This window comes from Rhinichthys klamathensis, unplaced genomic scaffold, assembly GCF_029890125.1.
Source record: "Rhinichthys klamathensis goyatoka isolate OS25496 unplaced genomic scaffold, OSU_Roscu_1.1 h1tg000035l_1, whole genome shotgun sequence".
NCBI classification, from domain to species: Eukaryota; Metazoa; Chordata; class Actinopteri; order Cypriniformes; family Leuciscidae; genus Rhinichthys; species Rhinichthys klamathensis.
The window spans coordinates 5,081,115-5,105,165 of NW_026606583.1; the positions used below are offsets into that span (position 1 = coordinate 5,081,115).

The window sequence follows — 24,051 nt, forward strand, 5'->3', positions numbered from 1 at the left end:
GAGGGGATACACCGCTCTACAGTAATTTGAAAGTGATTGCAGTACCAGTTTTGGCCACAATCTTACATTCAGCTCCTTTAACGATGAACTCGAGCTACGTGACAATATATCGGTTCAATAAAATACTTTTCTCACCTCACCTGTGTAATAAAAAAAAAGCATTCTCTGCGATGCTTTTATTTAAAAAAGCCATCGCCCATCCCCGAAAAGCCTCAGTTATTATTTAATGTATATATGTATATATGTTTTACGGATATCACCCGCACGTGGGCGACCTATGTAAGTTACACATAAGTCATAATGTGAAAACCATCTCGCACGGTGTAAAATATAAACTAATAGGCTTACCAAAGTGAATCAGGGTAAGACAAAACACTTTGGAAAAAGTACTGATCGTGTATTTGAATTAGAAAAAATTGTAATTGAAATCCATGCAGATGTAAACAGATAAAGTGTAATAAAATAAACACTTAAATATGCATTTAGGATACTTTCTAATCTGAAAAAAGACATGTCATGGAAGCAAAATCGTTCAAAATTGACCAGTGCATAAAAAAGTTTTTATATCTAAAGTAAAAATAATTTATTCAAACTCTGATCCAGGTTTAGTTACACAAGTTGCACTCATTTCAAGATTCTAATATGCTTACAACCACATTTTTAGATGGAGTTTGTTTGGTATAGACTGGTGTATACAGATGATGGATGGAAAGAAACAAACAAACAAACAAACACAGACAGAAAAAGAGTGCCAGGAGGTAAGAAAACAGGAAGATCCAGTCAGACACAAATGCAGCGCGATGTGGTTTACAAGTTAGACAAAAATATGTATCTATCTTTCTATAGCTGATGATTCTAGGAAATGCTGTTTCTTTAAGTTACATTGGCACGAACATACACCTGTACTAGACAGTACGAGATCAGAGAGCAGCTTAAAACACCCAGGAGCACAGGCAAAATGTCCAGGTAGTTATGTGTACTGTAAATATTTATAAACACTTCAGTTAAAAGTGTCTGCTAAACAACTAAATGCACATTACTATGAGGATAAAAACATTTAATCTGAAAGAATTATTAATAATAAAAGAAAAGGAGTTAACATCAAATTTAGATCAAAACAAAAGCTTCAGTATTCATGACTGTAAAAAGAGTATCTGCCTGCCAATTTATGTTGAGAGACTTTTGCTTAGGTGACACTGCCCCGAGTGGAAAAACAGAAGATAAGAAAGACAGAACGTCATCTGGGAGTTTTTCCTTTAACAGGTGATGTAATGAACTTGTCATAAAAATATCAGGAAAAACAGCATTGTTAAAAAAAAAAAAAGTACAAAACAAAAATAACTCAAAAAGAAAAATGTAATCTCTCATTCAGTTTCCAATTTAAAACAATTGCTTATGAGGCAGCAGTCAAGCTTCATAGGCAAATCAATTATTAAAAATAGACATTCATTAAACCAAGAATCAAATAAATAAAAAGAGTTGATCCTTTTTATCATCCACAGAGACTTTCTGATTTTGTGGCATACATTAATAATTCACATTGGCTTATAATAGTTACATTTTTGGAACAATCCATTTTAGTGATAATGAATGCTACAACGAAAACTGAAAATAAAGGCACAGCATAGTACAAAAAATGACCCGTTAAAGGAGGTTGTAAGTGTTAGTACGTTTCATAACTTCATTAACCACCTTCTTTAATAGGTGCGTACAATTCCTGCATATACAAGAATATATTTATTAATGCACACAATGTTTTGTAAACTCGCAATGCTTCATATAAAACTTGGCATGTGACATTCAGATGTAAAACAATAGTAAAAAAAAACAAGAAAATATTAAAAACAAGAGCTTTAAGATCCTTGGCATTTAATTGTCTTAAGTTTCATAAATATGATTTTATTAGCTGGACCCTAACCCTAACTCAATAATGACTACACCAAAAAAAAAAAAAAAAAAAAAGAGAGAACTAAGATTTATGATTCCAAACACAAACATGCAGAATAACATGTGAAGGCCAGAAAAATAGATTAACCGTTGAATGTTGGTGTGTTTATAAAGTTAAAAAGCAAAAATCATAGCTTTAATAACAGTTCTTCCACCATTGTTTGTTTGGCATTGTTGACATCTCAGGAATGAACATACATGGGTGTTCTAATGTGAGTAAATATGTACATATGTATGTGTAAATAAGTGCACTTAAGGCGAGTCCAATAAACTCTTAGTGTGAAATACAGATCAAGCGCTTCCAGTTGGTCAGCTAACTGAGAAAAATAAGATAACTTTACAATAATATGGTACTAACCCTGGATTTTGAGCTCTGTAGACACGACAGCAACAGAGAACTTGGCTCATGACCATTTTCTTAGAAACCTTCATGTTTTTAACAAACAGCTAAATCAGTCCTCCAAGTCCCTCTCCAAATACTTTTGCATTCGAACGCAGCGTGGACAGACCGGACACTTGGCCTTACAGGAGGAATGAAACACCGTCTTGCAGACACTACACCTGAGAGACAGAAAACACATCATTTTCATGATGAAAAGTGTCGGCACAGCAATCTGAAAAAAAAAAAAGGTGTAAAAGTGAAAGTACACGCATCTACTTTAACTTTTACACCATTTTTTTTGAGATTGCCGTGCCGACACTTTTGCTCCCTGTTGGAGTCATATGAATGTCATATGAATCAGTCACATGCAGCACAACAGTGTGTGAATGGTGTACAAGTGAAAGTAGATGTGTGGTGTTTTATATTCAGTGTTGCCAGGGCTGTGCTTTTCTAGCGCATTTGGGCTATTTAGAAAATTACAGAGCCCCTAAAGAGACCTTTGCAAAAATAACAAATATCAGACTTTTGCGCGCTGATGAGAAACTTTTCATGTTTGCGTGTGTGCCCACGCGCTACAATTTCCGTTTTATCTATACGGTCTATAACATATTTCCTTTGAGCGTCACTACCATTTCACTATGAAGAAGACGAGAGTATGGATGCGCATGATTTAATAAAGATCTACTTGCTCTAAATTTGGCTTTCCATAGGGCAGTATTGTATACCTCTAATATTACAGCCTTGAGTCCGTTTAAAAAGGCTGATACAGTAAAAAGCGCTTAAAATGTGGCTTTCGTCAGGGAAGTGCATCATATTTCAAGGCCGTATGTCCACTTTAAAGAATTTAACTCTGTGGCGGCTGAGAAATGTCGCAAAATGGGCAAAAAAAAAGAACAAAACCCCCTTTATTAAACCACTTCACCCTGTTCTGTACACAGTAATTTATGGGAGTGAGAGCCACATTCTACAACCAAATTAACTCCTGAAATATTAAGGTAGTGACAACCGCATTTACAAAAATTCTACAGTGTGTACGGATCCGAACTGACCAACTAGTTGTTAATGACGTATAAAAACTCACATCAGAGTTTTGTCTCTCTTCTGTACCTTGTTTGATGCAAGAAATCACAGGAAAAGAGGTAGCCTACAAGCCTTGACTCATTCGTGTTGCTAGATTTTGCTTGAAATAAAAAGCAAACAAGAATAAACCGAAAAAAATCCAAATGCTTTAAGCTGAAAATAAGACCAAAATATCCCAACCTGCAACTGCCCACTTTAATAAATACTTGATCACTCTATGAGTGAAGCTTCAACAACAAACAACAAAACGCTTATAATATGTGGACATGGCAACACTGCAAAAATACTGCAATCGTCACAGTTTCGGTTAGATGTCACTCCTGAAACTTTATTGTATGCACTAGTCAAGCTAAAATCATCTAAATAAAAACTGATTGGACGTAGAAAAGAATTAGGCTAGTTTTCATTTATGTTGAGTAAGTATTTTTCTGGGACCTGGCAACCCCGTTTATATATTTGAGGTATAATGTGTGTTATATGAAAATACCTGGAGGTGCTGTCAAACTGAAAAGGGAAGATGATGTTGTCAGAGTTGCAGATCTGACATATAAAGCCCCTCTGGGTGCAAAGGTCACAGTTGTGCACGTGCTTGGACCCGAACTCAATCAGAGACTGCAGGTAAGATTCATAGTGCCCGTCTGCTATCTGTGTGCAAAAAAACACAAGTCTGATCATGTAAAGTAAGGTGTGCGAACAAAACAAGCAAAAAAAAAAATATATATATATACACCTCAATATTTTCTGGGATTTTGTTGATTATGATAATTAAATATTTTGCTGAGTGTTTTTGTGCTGGTACCTTGGCTGGTTTAAGCCTGTTGTGGACAGCTGACTCCCGAAGCTTTTCATATTCTGTGCTATGAGGCAATATCTGCCCCCTTAAACTAATACATTTATTTTAAAATGATATATGAAAAAAATTGGAATATCACACAAAATTAAAGGCCCGTTTCCATTTCCTGTGTTTAAGAAAAACCAAATCATCACTTACTGAGAAAATTGCACAAAATATCTGTAATAAAAATGGAAGTTTCTGCAATCGGGAAAGCCACTGTGGCATCATAAATGACTTGCGCCTCAGAGCGCGCAGACGAAACGCAATTAATGCTGTCATGTTATCTAGCGTTCGTATGCATGGTGTTTGGGAACACAATCGTGCGAGACAGTTCTGGGAGGTACATATAGTCGACCATTTTGATGACAGACTTTGGCTCAGACATTTTAGGCCCTGTCCCAAATGGCACACTCCGGACTTGTGGACTTCCTCAGAGTCCACACTTCGGTGACGTCATGTAGTGCAGACCTATAGGGCCCTTAGCGCTAGTCCGCGAGGGCGCATTGAGAGGTATTTTTGGGACAGACTCGATCGTCACGCCGGAAACAGGAAGACGGTCTGATTGTTGTTATGGACAGGAGCTACAGGTTCGGGGAAATATGCTGCCTATTGTTGTTGTGTTTACATATGACTCAGTAAAACCCTGACATTCTGTTCTAATTATTTAATGAATCATAATGCGATCGTATGATTCAGCTCGCTATTATTAGCCTAAGTTTGAGACATCAACCACTGGTCGATGATCATAATGTTTGTATAAACTTGTCATAAAAACCGTAATGATAATTACACTTAAATATTTTCTTCTCAGCCATGTTAACAATTGTCCGTGAGCGAAATCTCCTCCCATCCGTTGTCTGATTGGCCTTTCGCAAGGATTCCTGGGTAGTTAAAGTGTATCTATGCGGGATTCGCGGAAGACCGCTTCAAGGGTACAAAGGGGGCGCTGCTGAGCACACTTCAGAGCGTTGAAATGCTAAATGGGACGGCCAGCATGCGCAATTTAAGTCCACGAGACCGAAAGTCCGCATGAAGTGCGCCATTTGGGACAGGGCCTTAGAATGACCAAACCAACATTTGAGATGCTGTGTGATGCGATTGGTCCACTAGTTAGTCCAGTTATCCAATCACATCCTCTAAGGCAAAGTTTACCAATTAACACGTTTTTTTTTACTGAATAAATACCTGCTGCAAGTCCAATACACTGTATACATCACTGTTATCCAATAAATAAGTCCTCTGCTGGAGTCTGGAAATAAAAAAAACTTGTTATGTTGCAAACATCTATTAAAGATGTAATGCTGTGCAAATTATAAACCTGCATCTAAGAACACACACAAACACACCTGGGTTGGACATGTTTGCTGATCCCGCTGCGGCAGATGAGGATGTAGTCTCCGAGGAAACGAAGTTTCTGCCTCAGGGTTTGCACTTTAGCCACGGTGTCAGTGTGATCAAACAGGTCAGGATTCAAAACATCAAGGTTCAGAAGCGGCTCGTGCTCGATTTGAGTCAGCAACTTGAAGGCTTGTCTTGAGACCTGAACATATAGACATGCACAGTCACACACAGCTGAAGGACATACAGACTGTAATCTGACATGTAATATGTTATTGCAAGCTGAATAATAATACTGTCTTAGAATCAAATCATAATTATTTGCGTACACTGTACACTCCACCATTCAAAAGTCTGGGTTCAGTACAATTTAAAATAACTGTTTTCTATTTGAATAAATTGACATTTTTTATTTATTCCTGTGATCCAAAGCTGAATTTTCAGCATCATTACTCCAGTCTTCAGTGTCACATGATCCTTCAGAAATCATTCTAATATGCTGATTCGCTGCTCAGGTAACATTTCTTCTTCTTCTTATTATTATTATCAATGTTGAAAATAGTTTTTTCCTGCTTAACATTTTTGTGGAAACAGTGATACGTATTTTTCAGGATTCTTTTATGAATAGAAAGTTCATAAACAGCATTTATTTGAAATATAAATATTTTGTAACATTATAAATGTCATTTTTGTTCAATTTAATGCATCCTTGATGAATAAAAGTAGTAATTAAAAAAATCATACTGACCCCAAACTAATGAACAGGTGTGTATAAATCAGCATATCATGGTGACACTTTACAATAAGGTTTATATACAATAACTATATTAACTATCAGAGAAAATACTTCTAAAGCCTTTATTAATCTTCGCTGATGTTAATTTCAGCATTTACTAATACATTATTAAAAATCAAAAGTTGTATTTGTTACTATCATTTAATGGACCTGAGCTGACATGAACAAACAATGAACAGTTGTATTTAAGGACTAGGAATGCTGTAACAAATGTATTACTCATTGTTAGTTAATGTTAGTTAATATATTAACTAATGTTAATGAATGGAACCTTATTGTAAAAGTGTTTCCCGTTTCATGTGAATTTTATCAAATAAAAGCCTTAAAGCTTAAAAAAAAGAAGAAAAAAAATACTTTATTGATTGGCTTTATTATTAATTTAATAGCTGTAAAAATATGACAATAAAAACTTGAAGAACTACAGGAAGAACTACAATGAAAAATGGGAATTAAATGTTAATAAAAAAATATATTTAAAGCTGCAGTCCGAAACTTTTCCTCTTTGTCGCCATCTCTCTGTTCGAAATCTGTAACTGCAGTGATTCGCGGAATTATCATCTTTACGTGGGTTGTAAATCGGCATGAAACAGTGCGGATGAACACAGTGCTTTGAGGCGAGTGCTGCTGTCAGTCACCGCGCTGTGTGGATATAATGTCATACAGAATCACAGATTCACTTTTTGAAAGTTTGACCAACATAAGAATTTTCATAAGAAAATGTCTTCTGAACAAGTAAGTAAAATCCATTTTTGTTCTGACCAACTAAGGGGGAAAAAGCATTCGACATGATAAGCTTCGTTAGATTTAATCAACGTGATTTACAGCAATCGTGCAAATTATAGCCTACTTTGTTCTCAAATTGTTCATGTTAACAACATCAGCATTGCGTGACTAATGTTAAATTTAATGTGTTTTATGGTTAGCAGCTACCTGTGTAGTTCAGAATTCATATTCTCCATAATAGCAAAACGAGAAAGGCACAACAAAGGAAACTCCATAACTGTGTGAATTAAGAAAACGTACTGTTACACGATTGAACTATTGAAATGTCTTAACTTACTTGTTCAGCAGAAAAAAGCCGTCTCTTCTTCTGTTTTGAACCCCTTCAAAACACGGAGTTCACGCACTTTTCAAAAGCCCCGCCGATGTTTAAATCCTTGTGTTCGCATGAGACGGTTTCTTTCTCTTTCTCTAGCCACCTTAAATCCGAAGTACGAAGTCTTTTGGGTTTTATAACTGCTGAATCTCCAGTTGACACTGATGATTGTTGTTTGGATCTTTCTGGATCCGCCATAAGTTTAATCATGTAAAGTGCTGCGAGAAAAGCCTATACATCTAAACACCTCGTCACGCGCAGTATAGCCGGCTAGCCGAAACTCCTTCTTTATGTGTACGGGTGTGACGTCATGACGCAAAGACATGCTCGAATTTCCCGCGGAAACCCACCAGTACCACTGGAATTAAAATCATTATTACAAGCTAACCGTTTTGAATCTAGCTATGGCAAGCAGATAGTTTTGACCACTGGCAGAATAAGTTTTTTTTTAATATAATTATTTTGGATTATTTTTAACTTAAAAAAGTTACGGACTGGAGCTTTAAAAAACAAAAAATAATAAATAATTGAAATGAAGTAGTTTGTGCTCACCTCGCGTGTTGTTAGGTCCCAGTTGTGCACCATGCGGGAGGGGATGATGGTTGCGTCTCCTTGGTGACAGGAATCACAGTAGTACTGGCCTGAGAACTCACAGAGTCTGGCTCTCCCGAAAGACACGCCGATCTGCCGAGGGCAACCTGGGTACACGTTTACAAGAGCTTTTACTTAGTGCCAGAGAGCACAGGTACAGTGAAAAGCACTTCAATATCGACATAAGGGACTCCTTTCCTCAGTCTCACAATGGAAAGAAACATGTGGCTAATGGCTCGTTTCTGGGGCGTTTCTAGACAAATCCATTTTAAAGTGCATGTGCACAGCTCTAAAGTAATATCTGCAGCCTTGTTGGTTTCATACATTTCTGTCAAATGTGTAGAAAAATGTCACGTGGTGTAACCAAGTAAAAATAAACATTTTCCCCATACATTTTTACTTTTCAAACAATGATTAAAGAAATATTTTTATATCATGTTGTCTATCATTATGAATACTACATTTCAAATGTAAAAACCTGAAGTAACCTTGCCATATCATAAAAGATCTAAATATCTGATATATACACAATGGGTAAGGTTTTTAAATAATATTTTTATTCAGCAAGGACACATTAAATTGATCAAAAGTAACAGTTCAGACATTTATAATGTCAACAAGGTTTTTTTATTTCAAATAAATGCTGTTCTTTTAAACTTTCTATTCATCAAATAATCCAGAAAAAACTTTTTTTTATCCTGATTTCAACATTAATAATAAGAAGAAATGTTTCTTGAACAGCAAATCATCATATTAGAATGACTTCTGAAGGATCATGTGACACTGAAGACTGGAGTAATGATGCTGAAAATTCAGCTTTGATCACAGGAATAAATATTAATCTTATTTTAAATTGTAAATATATTTTACAGTATTACTGTTTTTACTGTATTTTTATCACATAAATACAGACATGGAGAGCATAAGACTTCTTTCAAAAAATCGTACCAACCCCAGACTTTATTAGAATATTACTGATCTAAAAATGACAGTTACTAGAGTTTACACGAGTCTTCTTTGTGGTATCATTTCCTGTTTAATGGTTTTCTTGTCACATGACAACAAAGTGGCTTCCTGCATGTTAAACCTGATTTGATAAAGATTTTCTTCAAATATGAATGATAAATAGAACTACTTTGATGCTTTTATTTTCAGGGAATAACAATAATATAATAAACAAAATAATTATACCTTTATTACATTTAATAAAGCCAAACAGTTAAAGTCACTGTCTGTATGAATTTCATTTAATTATAATTCTAAATAATTTACAGATAAAAAAAGAAAAGTCATCATGCCATCCTCTCATACCTGCACATTTGTAATTTTGCGCGTCCAGTCCTCTTTCCTTAGGGACCTCAGACAAGTGAGACAGCAACTCCCCGTCTCCCTTCAGTCTGTGTTGAACCAGTTTGTGGACGCCGCCGGGCGATGAGACACCCTGAAGCGCTCCATCATCATCCGTCTCCAGATACGAGTCGAGTGCTCCTCTGATCAGACTCCTCCATCCGCGGGCTTCCTCGCCACTCTCTGCCCTCAGTGTCAGTGTGTCCCGCGCAGTCAGAATCTTAAAAAACGCAGGACTGCCTAATGAAACATCTGGAACCACATCCCTGATGTTACCAATGGAGTATGAGAAAAGGGGTGTCTTGGAGTCATCTTGGACCCGGTAACCTTTGAGGGTCTCCAGGGAGAGCGAGAGCACAAGAGACCGCCAACCCTTCTCCTCCAAGTTCTGATAGACCACCGCTTCCTTTATGGCATCTAGTTCTGGGTCCTTATGACGGGTCCAATCTAACTGAGGGGGATCTGGAAGTTCTGAGATGGTGCGTTCGGGGCTTGAGGGTGCTGGCGAGGGGATTTCCTGATCACTGGATGCATGCAGCACCTCCCACTGTTCGTCTCTCATCATGGGACGCAGTTTGCTGATGGCCTCCATGATGCGATCGACCCAGTCTTCAGCCTCCCCATGAGACGGTGCCCGCAGGTAGATTCTTTTGCTCAGGAAGGAGAGCCGAAAACGGCCCTCGGAGCCGGAGGACAGGCGGACGTCTTCGCAGCGCAGCAGGGACAGGTTTTCAGAGCAGATGCGCTCCTCTGCATTGACGTAAAGCCGTAACTCAAACGGAGAGAGCTCGCAGTAGTAATCCCACCACATGCCCACCGCACTGCGGCGCTCCAGCTGACCCAGCTTCAGCAAACCCCTGAACGGGTTAGGAAGACCTGAGAGAGACACACAGATGATCTTATACACACATCCACTATTTCTAGTGTCAGATGATTCTTCAGAAATCATTCTAATAGGATGATTTGAAGCTCAAGCAACATTTCTCATTATTATCAATGTTGAAAACAGTTATTTACATTTTTATTTCAGGATTCTTTGATGAATAGAAAGCTTTTGTAACATTAAACACTACCGTTCAAAAGTTTGGGGTCAGTAAGAAGTTTTATTTTATTTTTTAGGGGAAAGAAATAAAATAAATCAATACTTTTATTTATCAAGGATGAATTAAATTGATCAAAAGTTACAGTAGAGACATTTGTTACAAAAGATTCTGTTTCAAATAAATGCTGTTCTTTTGAACTTTATATTCATCAAAGAATCCTGAAAAAAATTGTACACAACTGTTTTCAACATTGCTAATAATAATGAATGTTTTTTGAGCATCAAATCCGCATATTAGAATGATTTCTGAAGGATCATGTGACACTGAAGAAGACTGGAGTAATGATGCTGAAAATTCAGCTTTGATCACAGGAATAAATTAAATTAAAAAATATATTAAAATAGAAAACAGGTTTATTTTTTATTTTTTTTAATCAAATAAATGCATCCTGGTGAGCAGAAGACAAAACTTTTGACTGGTAGAGTATGTCTGCAAGTTTTTTACGGTCATTATTCTGCAAGAAGGAAATAGTTAAAAAATACAAGAAAATTTAAGCACAGATAACACATCAGAGGTAACAAAAATAGACAGATGAAATAGCACTTTTTTGCAACTCCGGGGTTCCAAAAGTCTTCCAGCAGTTACCAATCAAGAATTTGGCATAAGCAAATTCCTGTTTTATCCATCTTACCGTTCTGTCTCCGGTGCACCACGCTTGGTGGTGGCTGGAGGGTGTCCGGTTCAGAGGTGGGCGTCACCTGCCCGTTCATTTGCGTGATGTCAATGACGGCATATGCTTCAGAACTGCCCGTCTCTTCTGGCTTGTAAAAGTCATCCTCTGATATCCAAGATGTGGATTTCTGAGAGACAAACACATTTTAAGAGACCATTTTACATCTTCTATTAGCATCCGCCCTCAGGGTCAAATAGGGCTAGATACTGACATGAATATTGATTTCACGAATCAATTATGATTCACAAGCTTTTGATTTGATTCTGATTCGATCAGATTCAATTTCTTTTGGATATACATCAGATACAGTACAAATCAATTGTTCTTAAGGAAACCAATATCAATTAATGCTGTAATTATACACTGTCAGTTGGTACATTAACATTACTATAATAATATTAAAGAATATTATATAGAGGATATGAAAACACTCACACAAGAGGAATACAGAGAGTCAGAGGATGTTTTCCTGCTGACGGTACTTGCGGAACGTCTGCATGCAGCATTTCTCGATTGTTCTACTGCATTAGGGGCAGCAGAGGTCTCTGGAAGAACAGTGTCAGGGTCTTTACTGAGGTCAGAGGTCTTCTCAACAGTAGAAACTGAAGGGAACTCAACCGCTGAGTCTCTGTTCTGTCTCTTCTGCTCCCTTTCTTGAGTCTCAGTGACTGCATGTTTAACTTTTAGTCTTGTGCTTTTAACTAGAATCTCGGATTCTTTTGTCTCCAGTAACGCTTCAGCTGATATCTTTTCTGAGCATGCTTTAGATCCCTCTGTGATGTGTGCATCCGATAGATGTGTGTCCGTGTCCATGTGCGTTTTCCTATCAACAGCATGTTTGGCAGAGTCACTCTGGAGCTGAATATCTGGAGCTGGCATGAACGCATCAAAGTCTTCCTTCTTCAAATCCTGACTAGAGGAGTTGTTCTCTCTACAAAAAACAAGTATGTTAAATAAGGACTTCAGACAACACAACAACTTCTTTCAAATGTGAATTTTTTGAATAATTTTTCTGGCATCTCCTTTAGGAAACTTTATCCTAACAAGAACCTTTGCAACAACTTTCAAAACATGCGAGGCAAGTTTTTTGAGCTCAGTGTCAGTGAAATGCAGCATGAAGTGACAAAATCCCAGTCAATCAGTACATATGTGATTCTTAATATACAGCTGAGGAAAGGATTTTGAATGGTTATGAAAATAAAAACCAAGCAACTGACAAAATGTCTTATAGCATGACGCTGTTGATGGTTGCAGGTGGTTTGCTGGACAACTAGTTGACCAACACCTAACGGGTCAATTAGAGAAGTTGACTATTTAGTTTTGATATATATATTTTTAGTTATGGAGTTTTTTAAAAAGGAAAGTAGCCTATTTAAAGCAACTAAGCAGGGTTTGGTATATTGCTAGATATGACCCTGAATCATTGTCATTATATGGGCAAATAGTTGATTGAATATTCAGACCAATTATATTTAGGCCTATTATTATAATTATTAAGTTACCCAACCCAGCAGTATTGATTATAAATGATTTATTAATGTGCCTTGTAATCTTTAATCAAAACAACTTCCCCTCCCTCTTGCAGCAACATCTCTTCTCTTCTCTTCTCTGATGATGTGTTTACTGGCGCAAGGGCGGAACAACCTGTCACTCACATGAGATCGACCAATAGCAAACCACAACAATCCAACCATCCAATCAATTCCCCACGGACAAAATCAAGTCCCACCCATTTTTTCTTATTCGAGTAGCGTTTCACTCGGATGCACGTCACAACAGGGAAAAAAAAGACAATCGCAACTTCCGTTTCATGCCGACTTTAAAACAAGTTGATTTATCACTTGACACTTTATTGCGCTTGGTTGGGACATGTCGCAAGAATGAACAAAACAGACTAACTTTTACTCACTCTGTAACAGTGCTCTGTTGTGCTTTGTGGCTGATTTCCATGTCACAACTCCAGCGTTCCTTTTCAGGACTCCTGGGCTCCTGACCCTGAAGCAGACTATCAGAGCTCAGGCTGGAGGACAGCTGTGGCGATCCTGACGTATTCAGACTGAGGTTTGATGAGGTAAGCGGAGTGCTCGTTTCACAACCCTCGTTTTGCTCTTTCCTCGACTCCCTCTGAATTGCTTCCTGAGCCCAATCTGAGCTTCCGGACCCTCCAGATGACTGTGAGACTGTATCCCAAGACTCCTTGCGCTTGGGGCCCAGAAGGTGCTCGTCGGCAGGCGTGAGGGGGCAAAGGCCTGCGAGGACCAGTGGTGTGTTGGTCCACTCATTCAGCACAGCTGATTTGTAGGAGAGCTGGAAGGTCATCGAGGCCAAACCCTGCAGCAGGGTGAGAAGAACCTCGCGATCCTCGGGGTCCAGCAGAAGAGCCCCGGGCTGGTAGTAGGAGCCCAATTTGGACCCCTCGCGAAGCAGTGAGGTCAGGTAACACTCCAGAAGCCCGTCATTTAGAGCCAGGCGAACCCATGCTCTGCAGCGACCAATGTCTGAGTTTATGAAGCTTAGACGTTCCAGTTCTTGAACTACATCCCTATAGAGTCAAAAGAGTTGCATGTGATCACTCAAAGGGTTAGTTCATCCAAAATTTAAAGCTCAAACGTGCTTGCTTGAGGCTCGAGAACCAATAATGTTTGCTCTTGCGCGTAAAGCAAGAATGTTAGATCTTCCGTTTACCATGTTTTACGTGCATTGATCAATGTTTATAAATGAATAAAAGCCTAAATGAAATCTGTCATCATTTAAAGCGATTGTGTCACTTCAGAAGACTTGGATTAAACCGCTAGGTTCATATGGATTACTTTCATGTATTTATGAACTTTTTAAAGCATTAAAGGTTTGAAACGGATAAACAGAACTCTCTGAGGATTTATCCTGATCTTCTTTTGTGTTCAAAGTTTGGAATGACATAAAGGTGAGTACTTAATTGCTGTAAAGCAATTATTTTTCTCACAAAATTGTGTCAATAATTATTTATTTTTCCAGTTTAGAGAAGGTCATCTAAATAAGTGCAAACATTGACAAATACTGTCATTTCTCTATTCTGTCACTTCTACAAGACAAAGTGAAGTGAACCACACAATAATTTACATCTTTATGGATGTAAAATTACGCATTGTGATGTGCATCATATTGTGACGTAATGTGATTTCCAAACTAGACATTTTGTCAGTACTGTCTTTATCGACTTCCTCCTCCTTCACTCAAGACTCAATACAAAGACTGAAAACTTTCCTATTGAGTTAACTACGAAAGAAACCCTCAAGCATGAGTCAAAGTGCCTCAGAGTACCAAGTGAGTGAGTGTCACTTGACTATTGCCCATTGGCTATGGAGCCAATTACTAAACCACATGACTCAACTAATCCTACAGGCTTGTCACAATCCTCACAGAGTCTCCCTGACATGCCTATTTCTGTTTCCAAACGGGTGACAGGTTGCTCACTTGGAAAGACTTGGTTAAAATTATTTTGAAGCATGAACCAACATCAATCGACTTGGTTAGTAAAAAAAACAAATGTGTAGGAATGATTTTGAAAAGAGTGGTGAATACTTTAATCCAATAAGTTCTCATTAATAACATTTAGTTCCCTCTAGTATCCAATGCATCCAAAATTCAAAAGAAACATGCTATCCCTTAAGGCCATGGGAGCCAATGAACCTTCAGATAATAAAAATGTTTTATGTGGCCTTCGCTAACTGATTTGCTGAAAGGAGGAAATTGGTTGGTGTTTAAAACCATCTAAAAGTTTAGGGTCATATAGATCTCTTATGCAGGTCCAGTTATGACATTTTGAATTAAACATTACAAGGTCAATTTTTTTTTTAAAGGGGTGGTTGATTATGATTTCACTTTTTTAACTTTAGTTAGTGTGTAATGTTGCTGTTTGAGCATAAACAACATCTGCAAATTTACGACGCTCAAAGTTCAAAGCAAAGGGAGATATTTGCTTTTTACAGAAATTGCATTTTAAGGACTACAACAAACGGCTGGTAGGAACTACAATGAGCTTCTTCACAGGTTAGTAACATCACTAACCCTAAAATTTACATAAACCCCACCCCCGGGAACACAATTTATGGATTATCATGACAGAATATGCTAATCAATGACTTGAAGATAGTTAACTCCACATCAGCTACATAAATTCATCAACTAACCATTCAGAAATGTCCTGTTGCATTCTACATGTTGTCACTTCTTCTTGAGTCTCTCCATCTTTGTCCGACTCTGGTTTGAACATAAAAGGCTAAAAGTTTTTGAAATTTCTAGTGGGTGTCTGTGTGAGGTAAACGAAGATGCTAACACACACGATCTATTGAAGCTCCGCCCTCTGTGCGGGAGCAGCAGCTCATTTGCATTTAAAGGGACACACACACAAAAACAGCGCGTTTTTGCTCATCCAACATGCTATAAAAATGATATGTGGGGTATTTTGAGCTAAAACTTCACATACACACTCTGGGGACACCAAAGACTTATTTTACATCTTGTGAAAAGGGCATTATAGGAAACCTTGAAAAAATAAAATAAACGAATGCAGAAAAATAAATTGTCACAATAAGATCTAAAACATGCATTTCTTGCCGACTTTATTGAAATAAATAAAAAATGTATTTCAAATTTCAATTTTGCTATTCTAACCTATGACCCACCTGTGTGTGACGGTCTTCAACAGGCTCCAGAAGACAGGTTGAGGAAGTGCTCCTCGTGATCCTCCTTTGCGCAAGTTACCTCCATCAAATCTGATGAACTTGCTCTTGATTCCATGAATGAAAACCGCCTCCAAAGCACAACACAGCAGGTTCGCCTCCAGGTCCTCGCTGGTGACCGCCGTGTCCGTGGTGATGTAACGCTTCTGCAGGGCTTTTAGCATCCGTGCGATCTTTTCCTTGATCCACTGAGAACAACAGAGGGGTTAATATCGCTCTGTTTATTATTCAGTAAATTTGACTACACTGACATGAACTGAACTTGAATTGATCTGAACAATGACACTATTGTCTTCTGCAGAGCTGCATATAGCGGAATTGAACTTGTTTCAAAATTGATGAACTTTACATAGTTATTGAACTGAGATCAATCAACACTGAACTGAATTTAATTGACACTATTGTCACTTTTTAGTTGCATCACTGATTCTGTTATTTTTCGGTTCATTATTTTGAAGCTGTTTTGAAACAATCTGTATTGTATAAGTAAGGGATAATCCACGGCTAGATGTGCATTAAACTAATACCTGCCGGTATTTAGAATCGAACCCTCAACCTTTGTGTTACCAGTCTGACTCTCTAACTAATTGGCCACGACCTCCCCAAATGGTTCAAATGGTTTAATGCACAGCTAGCTGTGGATGATCACACTTATACCATGGTCATTTGCCAGCACTGAAAACTTAAAGCTAATATTTGACCGGAAGGGTAAAAATGTTGGGTTATTTTCGTCAGTTACGGCTCGTTAGATCAAGCATTCTGTCCTATTTAAATCAGATACAGAGATAAAGTAGTGCCGTAAGATTACATTTATTTGAATTAATGAACAAATAGCATTTATTTTAATTAATTATCGAGCGAGAGAGAGAGAGAGAGAGAGAGAGAGAGAGATGAGAGATGCCTGTGAGGATTACCTGCGTCTGTGCAGCGTCTCTCTCTATTAACAACGAAGCTGTGAGTTTAAATACTTCAAAACCAGCGATGTTACCCCCTCATTGCTGAGAAATATAATGAAGCGATTCAATAGCGAAGCTATTTTATTAATAGCAGCGTTGATACGTTTCTGTGCTCCTGAATGTTTCTGTGTGTGAGCAGCATGATCTCTGACTCCGAGTGACGCACGAGTGTGTGTGTGCGCTTCAATCAAAACAGCGCATTAATATAGAACGATGATTAAACTGACTTGGAACGACCTGTGCATCAAACGGTTTTAATGCACACCTTCCAGCCAATCAGAATCGAGTATTCAGAAAGACCTTGGTATAAAGCACTATATAAATAAAGGGGACTTGACTCTGTAATGCATCTGTTTAGACATCTTTTCTTTGACAAGATGTCAAAACAAAGAAACCATGGAGGAAAATACCAGGCATGACATCAATAGCCATTGATTTAGTGATCCAGCAAAAACGTTCCTTTTTTAAGGGTGTGTAATTTGCATTGATTGTAATGCATGGTTGGTTTGAGGTCAGGTCACTGGAATGATCGTGACATTTAGGTCAGCAGACCGAATCAAGAAAAGCTCTTGCAACAACAAAACAACTTTACACAATGCTTTGCAAGCATTAGGCTGCCTCTTGAGGATCTAAGAGAAGAAGGCAGAACAGAGAAGTCATCATGTTTTGCCATGTGAATGTGAGCAATACCTACAGACAGACTGTCACCTGATGTCAGCTGACTGATTATGAATGAGCCAAAGCGCTGTCAATCAAAGCTGTAGAAATTTAACAAGAATGAAGCCAAGATGACTAGAAAACACTGAGTTTGTGTCAATCATGATAAGCACCTAGTGTGTGACGAAAGAGGAAACTGGCACAGATTAGATCAGATTTTTTTTTACAACACATATCTGATCATCTGACCTACCTCTTCAAGAAGATATGTTAGGTCTGAATTAATCACTTTCTATGTATGTCAATATTAAGATACAAAGACAATTATCATATTTTGTAGCGTTCATGTTAGCTTGCAAAATGTTTTAGATCCTTTATGAGACCTTTTTAAAGTGTAACATTTTTGGATTTTCAGATTAAATCAATTTTATAAAAAATCCTCCTGGTCAGAAGAGGAGGAAGACATTATGCATTTTATATTGCCTTTTTGTTGTTGTCTATTGGTCTTAAATTACCACTGAATTCATATAGGGTAATTTGGGATGATCATACACACACACAGAAAAAAACTTTATTAAGTATTATTTTAGTTGGAAAGGTAGTCTTAAATGTATATGTATTTATTAAAATATATTTGAAACAATATAACAAGAATACACCGTTAGAAAAATTTAAGATTTTGAATGGGTAAAGAAGATACGTTTAAAAAGAAATGGGCAAAATTAGTGAGTTTGGGAGATTAAATAAGTTTTGCTTTTACTGAAGTAAATAACTGATCTATTAGATAAAATAGTTTTTATTTGTAAGCCTAAATGTACAATGTTTGGGTAATTGTGTGCTTCAACTTTTTTTATTAGATTATTTTGCTTTATTTTATTTAAATATATTTATTTTATTCGTTTTGAAAGATAAAATTTGTGTGTATGTATGTATATTTTATATGACGAATAGTCCAAGAATGGATGTATATTTTGTATGTTTGTATATTTTATGGTTAAGTACAGTATATATATTTTTGTAAATGTTTTGTTGTTTTGTTTCATTATCGGAAGAACGAATAGTACGAATCTTACGAATAGTAAGAACTAAAGAGCTAACGAAACACAGCTGCCTAAAATCTGATTGAATCTGTGCATTAAGTTGTGTAAATGGAGCGATTGAACCTGAACAGTTTTGTACACATTTTCCTTGTCTTGCTTTAGTTATTCCTGTATGTGAAATCTTTTGAATATAAAGTGCTACAGAACTGCAGCTAATAACAAAAGTCTTAAGCAAATAAAGAGGAAATGGCCAGTAAGAAAACATTATCTCTTGAGCAGACACTTCTCTCATAAGCTCAATACTTGTCTAGTTTCCATTCTATGTGTGCGGTCTGACATCTACAAGACAACACGCAAACTGTGGCTTCCTATAAACTCTTTTTAACAAACTGTATTAAAACAGAATGAGAAACAATGTTATGATAGTGCCACGGTGTTCACCTTACATGCAAATCAACCTATGCATGGCTCACTGATAGTCTTCTCTGCATATAAGCTGTGATAGGAGAAAGTGTTTTAACGTTCATCAAACAACACACAACATCTTTGATTTAACGCAGGTTTACAAGAACAAATCCAGGTTTCCTGCAAATTAATTTTCCTTCAAGAACCTGCTCAACAAAAAGTCAAAACATTCATATCAATGACCTTGTAATGTCCACAATCCAACTAATCTTCAAAAAGATGAGGAAGTTGCAAACCTGTTTGACATCTTTTGCCTCTGGGCCGCTCTCAGGGGTTTGGGTGGCCAGCATGGCTCCTCTGGCTTCGATTAGTCGTGCTTTACACACTGCAAAATAGACAAATGAGTATAGAGGAGATCGGGAGAGTTGTAACATTTTGTAACACTGCAGCACAGTCATTTTGTCACACTGTAATGCAGTCTCAAATTCTCCATTATGTGTTAGCCTCAAACTTAAGTCGTTTCAAAATCTACAACTTATCAGTGTAAATCTGAACATCTGAATCAGAGTAAATTAATAGTAAAAAATAGTGCTGTTGTTACAACCTACCACACGGGATGTAACACAAATAGTGGACACTGTTTCTAGGTAACATTTCATTCAAAACACAAATAACACCAGAAGCAAATATAGAAACACATAAAACAACTCAAACAGACAGTGTGAGTATGTGTTGGTCACTCTTTCATTTTGTGTCATCTTTTGTTCTATGCTGGAAAGTGTTACAACCCTCTGTGTTTCTCAGCCATGATGTTTTTTAAACATGTACATGAAATACTTTTGTGCCTGTTTTTTTAAAATCAAATTATACATGAGAATCTGCAATTCTGTTCTCTCAGCTCATATATAATAGTGATTTAATCTGTAAATCTTTTCCAAGTTGTTAGACTGATGGTGTTACAACTCATGTTACACTTCCCTACATGTTCATATAATAAAGGAGATTATAGGGTAGCTAATAAAAACGCAATGAGGAGAAGAAAAGTGTAATTACTGGCAGTCTTTGTTTAGGCAGCGAATAGTGGAACTGATACACACAAGCCTACAAGTTTCCTCTTCAGATAGGCTAGGTCTGCCACACGTCAATGAAGTACATTGCTTATGTTAACATGTTCATTTTACATCAAATTAAGTGCATACTGAGTCCAAGAAATACTTGTATGTACATTCAGCAGTACACTTCAACCATATTTCAAAGATAACAGAATTAATTATGAAATTACATTTAAAAATGTACTTAAGTCCTACCTAAGTGGGTAAAAAAAGCACATTTTTTAAATATAAATCTGAGTTATAGGCTAATACATTTAAGTGTCCAAACACATTACATTCACTTTGCACTTAAGCATATTACTATTATTAACTACATTATTTCAGTAATAAGTACTCTTGTTTTCAAAGTACATCAAAGTGTACTTCTTTTTTATGTAATTTGCACTAGAGACTCAAAACAACATAAAATTCATGACAGTTCACTCACTGAAAACACGACAACACATTTGGAAGCATTGTTTATATGGTCAAAACACGACAACAGATTTGGAAGCATTGTTTATATGGTCAAAACAGTAGCATTTAATCTCTAAAAAGTATTTTATTTAATCTCCGTTATGAATGAACTTAATCGTGAGTTCAGAAGCATCCAAACGACCTTAAATGGCACACGAACATAATTATACAGACTTTCTTATTGCTCACGAATCTGTCGTTACACAACAGACAGTAATGGTATCATTATTATTTTTGCTAATACATTATACAGCACAATATGCTCGTACACTCACCATGTTTGTTCTGCGTTTTTCTGTCGCGGTGCCGATTCAACAATACACGGTCATGGCTGATGTGTTTTCTTTCCTCTTACCGAATCGACATGAGCACGAGTCGTGTGATATCTGTCACTCGCGTTCGCTGATCCAGGAAAACAGAAGAGCACACACAGGCGATGTGATAAGATCAGCTGACGCGAAAGGCAGGATGGGAAATGAACGCAAGGTTCATCGTGTTCCTGTTGACGACTGGAGCTATTGCGCAATTCGCGCGCAGCATTGAGTGTGTTGAAGACTCCAGCGAGATGACCTGTATCAATAAACAGCATGCTTTTCTAAACAGACGGCGAAAGTCAATTATTATTTTCTTAATGCTGGATTTATGTCTGATGGAAATGAATAAAATGTTTCAACCAACAATCAGCATAGTTGAATAAAACAGAAAAGTAATTTAAGTTACAGAAATTGATTTTAAAGAAATAGAAATCGCCCAATATTGTATAAAAGTGACAATAAAACGAATCATTAATGAAAAATAAAGCATAAGAAAAATATGTTTGTTCTACAACCCTTTTGTGACGTGTAGGACATTTCACACATGAGTTTCAAAACAAATTAAAATAACAAATAACGTAAAATATTTCTATACGCACTAACTGACGTATAAAAATAAAGCTTTAAAAGCTGACTATTTTATATGCCTGTCTTCATTTATTTAAGGTCAGAGTTTATTTGCTATTATGCTATGCTATTTTCCATACGTTTATGTATTTAGCTTATGTAGGCTATAGGGTGAATGCAGGTAAAGTGGGTCGTTTAAGGGTGATTGGACTGTGCTGCTCAGTAGACACTATTTCTTTAAATGATAAAATAGTTTTGGTTGATGGAATATGACATTGGTGGTCGTGGCCACACATCAAAAAACACCTCAATATGAAAGAAAACCCAGTTTAGACATAAGATTTTCATTTTTAACTTAAGGTTGCTCGCTAAATTTAAACAAATATTATTGTTTGTTACTACAGTTAACAAGGAATAAAATGCAAAGACTAAAAGGCTTAAAATTTATTTTCTTGTGTTTAAATATTGCTGGCCCACCATGGCTGAATGTGTTAGATAAAGTGGGACAGTGAAGTGGGATTCATGTAAAGTGGGCGACCTTTAACCTTCCGTAATTATTCTCAAATTGACATTCATTCACTTGTTATTTTATAGTTGACCTGTATATTTTTTTAGAAAACAGACATGAGTGTGCAGTCAGGAAATTCAAGTCAGAGATGGAAGAAAGGAAAGAAAGAACAGAAGGCGTTAAATTCAACCTGTGAAGGGAAGAAAGGACGAGAGGAGCAACATTTAGATACAGAGAGAGCTCTAAAATATGAACACAATTAAAGTTGATATAGAGAAAATAGACAGAAAAAAGGCATATTGAATGGTTATGGTTAAGCCATATTGAATCTTATTCAATTTTTGGTAGCCTTGCATGTTATAGTCACATTTTTATTATGTTGTAGAGTTCATTTTCATTTCATTAAATTTAATGTCAACACAACATGTTCTATCCGTTGTTTTAAATTTTACACATGCATTGAGTGAACTGATGAATTTTACTCATATAAGCTATATGTTTTTGGTTTGTTTAATGTTGTTGATGTTGACTAGCCTTGATGATGTAATAAATCGTGTTTTTGATACAGGATCATTTTTGATAAATCAGGGATGGCCCACTTTACCAGACCATCTGGCTGACATTTGCTGAAAATACATTTGTCTGGAGTGCATCTCAAAATGTTCATACCTGGCAAATAACAACAATAGCCTATGAACTGTATTCAAATTGAAGCTGGCCTTAAAGTTAACAAAGATAAGAAAAGAAAAGAAAAGAAAAGAAAAGAAAAGAAAAGAAAAGAAAAGAAAAGAAAAGAAAAGAAAAGAAAAGAAAAGAAAAGAAACATATGTAGGCCTATCTAAATCACACATTTAACAAAAAGTGTCCCACTTTACCTGCATTCACCCTTATTTTATGGTTTTGGTATCTATTTAAAAACCTTAAATATATATATTTTTTTTACATTTTTATTTCAATCTTCTTCTTCCTCCTCCTCTTCTTCTTCTTCTTCTTCTTCTTCTTCTTCTTCTTCTTCTTCTTCTTCTTCTTCTTCTTCTTCTTATTATTATTATATCATCATTATCTATTTTCTTCTAATTTCATCATCATCATCATCATCATCTGTCGTGTGTTTTCAACTCAAGGCATTACGTCATCAGCATTGCCGGGCAGCATTTGCTAAACTGACAGCTTTATTTCTCCTTATAATTGATTTTAGCCCACGGAATTAGTCTTTTTTCTGACTAATATTCTTGTAATTGCTAATTGTACTGTAATAATTCATGTGCATTCAATGATGAATTGAAATATGGAATAGGTAGCCTATATATGGCGTCACGACTCACGACGTCACTGGCTTTCGATTTCACTTTCTCAGGTATTCAGGTTTGGAATTTTTTCTACAATAAGAGTCAAAGTTCACACACAAACGCAAAGAAACATGACCTTTCTTCTTCTGCAAATCATGAAACAAACAAACAGACACAAATTACCTAAAATAAATTAATAAACAAAACACGCTGTGCACATGTAAACATTTGTGTAGGCTATTAATAGGCCCTATATTGGCTATATGTACGTTTTCCAACATTGATTTATGCTTTATTCTGCTAAACAGTATCTAGGCCTATCGTGCAATTTCTTTGTTTATTTATTGAGAAGTTGTGTTCGTACAAGGCAACACGAGTCCATTCACTCTCTCTCTCTCTCTCTCTCTCTCTCTCTCTCTCTCTCTCTCTCTCTCTCTCTCTCTCTCTCTCTCTCTCTCTCTCTCTCTCTCTCTTAATTTTTATTGTAGGGCTACTGTACATTACCAATAGATCTTCGGTGGTGTTTTATACTGTATATATTCAAGTGTAATGTATTTGCGCTTGTTATTGTGTAGCTACATAATGAAAAATCACTGTGGGAATTCTGATGAAACGTCGAACTTTCCCTCTCACGCTTGCGCACCGTGGTTTACCTATCGCTCAGGTGTGCCGCTGACATTTGCAAAGTGAATATCATATTCGATTCATGAGATAGCCTATATAAGAGGACAGCATGGAGGAGAAGAGACAAGATCATCCAACAGCAGTTAAGAACAAGCGGAGGACTGAAACAGCAGCAGCTCATCAAGCGGAACCTGTGGAATCACTGATCACTCAA

The 24,051-nt window shown here is 36.8% G+C and overlaps 1 protein-coding gene across 1 annotated transcript; it reads right to left on the bottom strand.

Moving 5' to 3' along the window:
* Window positions 1-1,930: 1,930 nt before the first annotated feature.
* On the bottom strand, window positions 1,931-21,022 carry plekhm1 (pleckstrin homology domain containing, family M (with RUN domain) member 1). The gene is made up of 12 exons (XM_056245985.1): window positions 20,811-21,022; window positions 19,264-19,352; window positions 15,853-16,097; window positions 13,098-13,730; window positions 11,624-12,119; window positions 11,147-11,315; window positions 9,377-10,288; window positions 8,027-8,172; window positions 5,591-5,784; window positions 5,430-5,493; window positions 3,897-4,054; window positions 1,931-2,508 (listed from the first exon to the last, which is right to left on the bottom strand). Exons 2-12 carry the CDS (start codon window positions 19,315-19,317, stop codon window positions 2,400-2,402), a joined length of 3,180 nt encoding a protein of 1,059 aa, XP_056101960.1. The 5' UTR covers window positions 19,318-19,352; window positions 20,811-21,022; the 3' UTR covers window positions 1,931-2,399.
* Window positions 21,023-24,051: the final 3,029 nt, after the last annotated feature.

Bases quoted from the DNA above. Each gene is read 5' to 3' on its own strand.
- plekhm1 (XM_056245985.1), bottom strand. From the start codon at position 19,317: ATGCTGGCCACCCAAACCCCTGAGAGCGGCCCAGAGGCAAAAGATGTC. The intron at 16,098-19,263 runs GTTTGCAACTTC...TGTTGTTCTCAG, and splicing joins AGGCAAAAGATGTCAAACAG to TGGATCAAGGAAAAGATCGC. The intron at 13,731-15,852 runs GTGGGTCATAGG...TTGACTCTATAG, and splicing joins TTGAAGACCGTCACACACAG to GGATGTAGTTCAAGAACTGG.